The 7,810-nt window shown below is 39.4% G+C and overlaps 2 protein-coding genes across 2 annotated transcripts in view; both read right to left on the reverse strand.

Moving 5' to 3' along the window:
• Window positions 1-1,892, reverse strand: part of amotl2a (angiomotin like 2a) — a 22,604-nt gene extending 20,712 nt beyond the window's left edge. Inside the window, exons 1-3 of the mRNA XM_008338600.3 lie at window positions 1,419-1,892; window positions 1,173-1,213; window positions 1,063-1,094 (exon numbers count right to left, since the gene is read on the reverse strand). The gene's annotated coding sequence lies outside the window, so the exon portion shown is untranslated. The remainder of the gene's footprint in view (window positions 1-1,062; window positions 1,095-1,172; window positions 1,214-1,418) is intronic.
• A 2,240-nt stretch (window positions 1,893-4,132) lies between these two features.
• cep63 (centrosomal protein 63) overlaps window positions 4,133-7,810 on the reverse strand; it is a 6,746-nt gene continuing 3,068 nt past the window's right edge. Inside the window, exons 8-14 of the mRNA XM_025066191.1 lie at window positions 7,455-7,598; window positions 6,983-7,085; window positions 6,699-6,896; window positions 5,651-5,776; window positions 4,961-5,100; window positions 4,568-4,874; window positions 4,133-4,472 (exon numbers count right to left, since the gene is read on the reverse strand). Of these exons, the coding sequence (XP_024921959.1) occupies window positions 4,649-4,874; window positions 4,961-5,100; window positions 5,651-5,776; window positions 6,699-6,896; window positions 6,983-7,085; window positions 7,455-7,598 (937 nt within the window). The 3' untranslated portion in view covers window positions 4,133-4,472; window positions 4,568-4,648. The remainder of the gene's footprint in view (window positions 4,473-4,567; window positions 4,875-4,960; window positions 5,101-5,650; window positions 5,777-6,698; window positions 6,897-6,982; window positions 7,086-7,454; window positions 7,599-7,810) is intronic.

Here is a 7,810-nt window from a genome sequence, read left to right on the forward strand (position 1 = left end):
TATACATACATATATATGTATGTATATATAAAAATATATACTATATACATACATACATATGTATGTATATATATGTATATATAAAAATATATATATACATACATATATACAGTATGTATGTACGGTATGTATATATACATATACATACACATACATATATACATACATACATACATATATACATTTTATATATATACACACATACATACATAAATAGAAAGGACAGCAATCCAATCACATAGATAAATAGATAGATAGGTATGTGGATGGATGGATAGATTTCCTCACTGTTTCTCATTGTAAAAAAAAAATTGACTTAGTTTACAGGTAGATGAGAATTTAAAAAAATGTGGACTTAGCCCCACCTACAGGCCAGGAAATTAGAGCTAAATTCTCAACGTTGACAGGATGCTGAATATTTCCCATGAGGTCTATACTCCAACAAGCCTTTTGGTAATTCGGAGTTTGCAGATGAATATTCTCCCCCAGAAGGGGAGAGAAAACAAATAGCTCACATATTTCTTCTTTAATCTCAACAGTCTTGATGCATATTTTGTCACTTTGCCAAAATATACAGTACTCAATTACCTGTTGAATAGCACTGGGCTTTATTTTGCTTAGCAGACTCATTAAAAATACCAGCAATGTGACAGAAGGTATTTGGTGTCGTCAGTAAACTGCAGACGGATTCCTGTTTCATGACATCAGCAAAGGCAGCTGCTCAGATGTAAACTATGACGGAGGATCTGGGACAGGGCAGAAACGTAAAGAAGGGGTAGGCCAAGGACAAAACATTTACCAAAGTTTACCTACTTGCTGAATTACCTACTCCATGACCACCCTTGAATTACAGAACCAACCACCTCCAAGACTTCACTGACCGGCTAACCATCCTCCTGTCCATGGCTCTAGCCCAAACCCAGATTCCACAGCTTATAGCTCAGCTATAACTCACAACTCCACACAGAAAGGAAGCAAACAAGACAAAAGACAGGTGGACATTTGCAGCAGGGCACGCCGTCCTGGAAGAGTAAATAATGAAGAAAAAATGAGGCTCCTTACTGTGTTGAAGATCTTGATCCAGGATGACCGGTCTGTTAAATAAACCAAAGTCAGAGATGACTGATGGTATTACGGAAGTTTTGGTGTGAGCACATTTGTAGCTCACTTACCTTGAGGACTGTACTTCTTCCAACTGGTGCCTGTCTGGTTTCTGTTCAATTCAAACAATGTAGATAATTGTTTTTAGAAATGCACTGCAGCCTGTCTGGTTTCTGTTCAATTCAAACATTGTTTTTAGAAATGCACTGCAAAAGACTTTTTCTTAATTAGTTAGAGCAAAGCAAAAAAAAAACAAGTTAGTTGCTAAAATGTACATCTTGAATCAAAACAAGTGTGAAAATCCAAAAGTCACGTACCTTTCTATCTCAGCTGACCATCCCGACCAGGTCATTTGGGAATAACTTCGTCCACCTGTGGCCTTTTCAGCGTGAATAGGTATTGGTGATTGGTGATTGGTGATTGTGGTGCAGCTGGAGCAGCAGGAAAAGGGAGATGATGACGACAGGGAGGATGAGTTTATAAGGAGAAACTGTTGAGGTAGTTAGAGTCAGGGGGCACATCAGCAGAAATGATCACATGTCAAACAGAAAACACATTAGTGCAATACATAAGAGAGTCAGCTTTCTTATTGCAGTCAGACAGAAAAATACCTCATTAACTATACACATGTACATATAGATCAACAAAAATACTAAATCATCCCAGAAGTTCCATTAAGATATCCTGAAGAGCTAAACGGTTAAATTAAAAAAAATTAAAAAGTAAAAAATAAATTAGCAAAAAAAAATGGTAGTTTAATAAACTATGCCTTTAAACATGTTTATTTCATGTTAGTTAATTTAAGCTATGAGAAAGAAAACAAATGTAAAAAGCACAACTTGAACAAAGAAAGGAAAAATTCAAGATAAAAAAATACCTTTCAATGAGTCATTTGTAAATGATTTTTTTTTCTGATGTCATTTTCTTAAGAACCTAATACAACGTGTACCGTCATTTTACAACCATACAGCGGTAACACCTTTGACACCGGCTTATCTGCTCACGCTGGAGATAAATACAGACTGCGTCATCTCTGCTGGAGACAAAGACCCAATAGAGACAACCCAAATAAATGAAATCAGTTAGTTTTGCATACGGCTGTTTTGTAGTCTTGAGGTGAATTCAGGAGAAGAGCATTATGCAAATAAGTCAGATAGCCCTCTCCCTGAATTGGATCAGCCTCTCTCCACCCCCTCCTCCCTCTCACTAGGCCCCCTCAAAGAATCTCCACATATAAAAACCTTTTACCTCCCCCCAGAGAGAGCCAGGGGAAGTCCTGCCCAGCCAAATTCCTCAGTTCTGTTTGTTGGAGCTCACGGTCCGAGTAACGCAGGCTACAAAATACCAATGTGCGAAGTCCTTGGGATCGCAAACAGCTCTGCATAACTCCCCAATGTCATAATGCTGATTGTCGACGAACAACAGCTGGAATGAAGATCAACTTTACCTTATTTGTTATTGTTAGGATATCACCACCGACCGGGCAAGTGTGTATTTTGTTACTTGAGCGTTAAAACTCAGTTCTAACCCTGGAGGCCTGAGCTTGAGCGTTAAAACTCAGTTCTAACCCCCGGAGGCCTGAGGAGTTTTTAGGTTCAAGGCCCCCACATGGTTGATATTAACATTCCACGCGGTGTCTAACGATGAGGACAAAGCGGCCGCGGGGGGAAAGCTTCACGACGGCGTTGGCACGGCGGACACATTCCTGCATCAGAGAAGTTGGAGGGGCCTCTGACTGTGACTGACGGTGATGGGGAGCAGGAGTACAGTTTGAACCTCTCCACTGTCTCAGAGGTCTGGGTGACGTGGACGGTGTGTGGTGTTTTGTCAGTCAGACAGGAGAACGTTCCTCTGGCTCACAGCTACATTCTTTTCTCCCGACGTGGACGTAAAGCGCACGTTAGTAATTTCAAGCGCTCGAGTCGACGTGACAAATTGAAATGTGCATACCTGCGATAGCAGAAAAAGGGCATGTAGAGTATGACTGAAACAAATGTTCAGTGTAATGACGGTGGATCTAGAAAGGTCCTAAAAACGGTAGGGATGTCGGATAATATCGACCGATCGTTTTTAGCATAATTATTTAATATCTGTAAGAATCGTTATCCTTTTTTTCCTCCGATAATAAAAACCAGATAACGCAGTGTAGGGGTTACACCAAATAATGTGTGGCATAAAAATTGTTCTGGGGAAAAACATCTGTAAACTTAAGTAAAAGTCACTAGATGGCAGCATTGCAGCTCATTTAATTAATCTATTTTAACTATCAGGGGATTGTATGCAGTATGCCGGTGCAAGCAACTCATACAGTGGTTTGTACAGATAAAAAAAAATGACAAGGCCCATATCGGTATCGGTTGATATCTGAATCGGAAATTAAGTGTTTGAGCAATATCGGCATAAATTAAGCAAAATTAAGTGATTAAAATGCCAATAAGCATTCCATTAAATGGTAGAAAAATAGGGCCATCAGGTGGGTACAGGTTTACACTTAATCAGAATGGGTTCGAGTCCCATGACCCAAGTTGCATCGAGCACTTCTGTGCTTTTTTTGGGGGGGACAAATCTATTGGGGACATTTATGGTGTTGTTTTTAGTGAACTTGTGTATATTTTATTTCTACTAGCAGCAGTAACACACATGGTGGTGGAGGTGTGTGTAAGTGGATTCAAACCTGGACCCAACTGGACGTCAGCTGTTCTGAACTGGCTGTCTAATCCATATTTGGCGTTTTGGCCTCCATGTTCCCCTGGACACGAATGCTAAGATGTGGAAAATATAACCAAGACATGTTACACATACTGGTGTAAGTGGATTCAAACCTGGACCCAATTCATATTCACAATTCACTTCATAACAAGGGTGCGAAATTCTTTAAACTATTTTTTTCCCATTTCCTACCAGCTGCCCTTTATATAGAGCTGTTTTATTATTCACAGATGCCACCGAAGCTGAGGCTAATGGTAGACGACGTACAAATAAAAAGACACATAAGCGCTAAAGGGCTTCACATCATTTTTTATAAGTTGGGTCAACGCAATTTTTTTTATTTTTTGACGCTTTATACATAAAAAAAAATTTAAAACAATCGCTTGATCCTTATTAAGTACTATGGTGCACCCCTCATTTGATAAGTTCCCGGCACTTTCGATTTGTTCCATCTTATTCTGTCACTTATCATTCTGAACAGACGCCGGCTGGGACACAGGTTCTGGGACACGCTGTAGACACTTGGAGACAGTCCTCAGGTTGTCGTCTTTCATTCCCTGGATGTGGTGGTCCAGTCTCTGAAACAGCGCTTGGCTCAGTATCGTTTCTTTCTCGAGAAAACGACTTACGATGCCATCTGGCGGTGATAGTGATAACTGCTCCTGCGAAGGAGGAAAAAATAAGAACAAGGTGAAACCTTAAATATTAGAGAAGGTAAGTTGTTTTTGCTTTAACACAACTGTGGATGCGGACTTACCGGAGGGGAAGAAGGAGTCGTTACTCTCATCATCGAGTCTGTGTTACCTGACCTTGGCACAGAGTCTTTCTTGGTAAGTTTTTAATTATTGCAGGAGGAGGAGGAGGAGGAGGAGGTCGATGATGATGAAGGGGATCCATTATCTGGGGTTTGGCTGCAGGGTTGCTCTGATGGAGATTGGGACAGTGGATGCTGTTTTTTAAAGAGCTTCTGGTTCTCTGCTTCATGGTGAGGGCCAGGATCTGGCAGCTTGGCTTCTAAGACTTTCACGTGATCTTGCTTTTTCTTTTGGTCCATAACTTTAATTCTACAAAATGCAAAGTGCAGCAGGTGCATGAGTTATCAGGTTTTTGTAACATACTCTTACTGTTTACTCGTGTATATGGAAACTACCTGTCCTGAGCAGAGGTTTGTTCAGATTTCTTTGCATGTATCGCAGTGAGTGCCTGTCTTAACATCTCGTTCTCTTGTTCTAGGCTGCTTTGCGAGGACATGTGATTTTCTCGCATGGCTGTTCCGGAGGAATCCTCCTGCTGAGGAGAACAGAGGGTTTCAGGGAGGATGTATTGAAATATGTCATATTTGGATTTAGTAAAAACCCCACAGGATAAACATTTATTAGGGGTGTAACGGTACAGAGAAGCCACTGTTTGATATGTACCAGGGTAATGACATCACTGTAAGAAACATTTTGAGTCATTTTAAGAAAAAGTGTATACATATATACACTGTATATATATATATATCTACATATATACACACACATATTGTACATATATATGCAAACACACATATATTTTACATATATATGCACACACACATATACTGTGCATATATATGCACACACACATATATTGTACATATATATGCATAAACACATATTGGACATATATATGCACACAAACATATATACATACATATATTTATAAATATAAATATATACAATATATTGCACAGCTTCATATGTTAAGTTGACTCTAATATAATGGCGGTAGGGTCCACAATATTTTTTTTTTGACATTAAAAAAATTTCTACCAAAAATTACATTTCTAAACGTGTTACTTAAATAGAATGGTTTGTACCGTTACGGCCGTTAGATTCAGAACTAAATTAAAACAAACTTTGGAGGAGCGAATCCCCGGTTGGCGCAGCAGATCCTTCAGACGGTGATTTTCAGTTTTTACAACCTCCAGCTGAGTCCGAGTCACCTGTAAACGTAAACAAAATAACAAAACAACTGATTTTGGTAACAGCAGAAGCACAAAGGAATCTAGAACAGACAGGTCTAACAGTCTAAGTAATACGACAGTGCAGTGAATGAGACACAGATTTGCATTTTATGACTGACATAGAAACTGATTGCAGTGAGAATACCTAAGATGACCAACTTGGAATAAAGAGGTTTTTTTAGCCACTACCATATCACATTTTCCCTGCTTAGAAGTAGAGATGGGCACCAATACTTTATTAAATACTCATCGTTCTTGTAGTCGAAAACACGCACCAATCCATCAACCTGATACTGCAGGACCAGTGTTGTTTTCCTACTGCAGTTCGGGCGTCTCATGTCTTCATGCGTGGTTTCTTTAGGTTTGTCAACAATGTCAGCGGTTTGGACGTATTATAACATTTCCTTTTATGTTAAATCTTGAACTTCTGACCAACATTCGACCAATACCAATCAGATCGAGAGTAAGCCTGCAATATATCTCTATTTCTATTTCTTAGAATTAGGAACAGTTATTTTTGTACGTGCTAAAGAAACTAGTTCGGATCATCATGCCGTGCTATTTACAGAAGCTAGTTTTATTTAGATTCACCGTTTGTACGCCATGCATTGGATTGCGCTACATTCACTTTCTTTTGTTTGTATTTTTGGGAACTTTTTGCCCTACATTATGGCTCCCAGGAATAAGTCAGACTCTTCTGATGTTTTTATGTCCTAGATTATGATGTTACCACTGTGTTAGCGTGGGTGAGTGACTTAGGTCCAATGTGTACAGTATGTCAGTTACGGCGAAGATTCAGTATCAGTATCAGTACTATTCTTATCAGTTTGTAAAAACAATGGCATTGCGACAACTATAGTTTTCAAATTTTTACAAAGCTTAAATCTGCAGTTTCACTCACCTGTAGCTCTGCGGCCCTCTGTTTCTCTCGCTCCAATTCGGCACGGAGTTGCTGCGTGATGTTGGACAAAGATCCCTTCAGCGAGTCAATAGTGAGGTCACGCTGACGCAGCTCGTCGGTCATCTTCGACACCTCCTTCCTCAGCCTGTCCACTTCGTCACTGTGACTCTGCCTGGCTCTGTGAAGCTCTTCTTTGAGCTGTATTATGATAGTTTTTGAATCAATGACATCAATGACAAGATAAAACACAGAATTAAAAGAAGAGGAAAAAATAAAAAACGGACCTTTTTTATTTCCGCAACACCACAGTCATACTCTGCTCTCAGGCTCCGTAGATCTTGTTCTGTATTTGTGTGATCAGATTTCTGTCGGTTCAGGTTTTCCAGCCTGTAAAAATTAATAAAGAAAAAAACAGATCAACAAAGTAGATTTTTAAGTGTTTAACTTTCAGTGGTTAAAATTCTTTGTTTAAAGTCACATTTTGTGGCATCCAAAAATATGACTAAAGATATCCTAGAATATAAAAGAAAAAGATATAGAATGGACATTCTTGTTATTCAATCGTTTATGGTCTCAATTATTATTATTATTTCTCATTCTCAATAATTAACCACATCCTCGACCAGACCACATTTAGATGCTTTTTCAATAATGTCAGCCACAGATACTCAAACAGAGTAAATATGACTCGAACCCCCTCAACCCTTGATGGTGGACATAATAACAGTGTGACTATAGATGAACACTAGCTTTCACCTCTCCCTCAGGTTGACCACCTCAGCCTTGAGATGCACCTCACAGGCTCGGGCAGACTGGAGCTGAGTTGCTGTTTTCTCCAGATCCCTTCTGAATGGTTCCAGCCCAGCACAGCCTTGGGCTGTTAAACAGTCCTCCAGAGATCTGCATACACACAACAGCATCCATGAAACAACTACACCCTTCCCAAAAAAAGAAAGAAAATACAATAAAGCGGGGTGTTCCTAAAGTGTTGTGTGCGCGAGCTGCCACTAGATGGTGCGCGAGATTTAAAAAAATGTAGTGACTTTTGTTGGAGTGAATTTTAGTGTACCTTGGTCGAATTTAAAACCAAAGTCTGACATTCTATTTAATTA

The sequence above is a fragment of the Cynoglossus semilaevis genome, chromosome 2 (assembly GCF_000523025.1).
Source record: "Cynoglossus semilaevis isolate Cse_v1.0 chromosome 2, Cse_v1.0, whole genome shotgun sequence".
Classification (NCBI taxonomy): Eukaryota; Metazoa; Chordata; class Actinopteri; order Pleuronectiformes; family Cynoglossidae; genus Cynoglossus; species Cynoglossus semilaevis.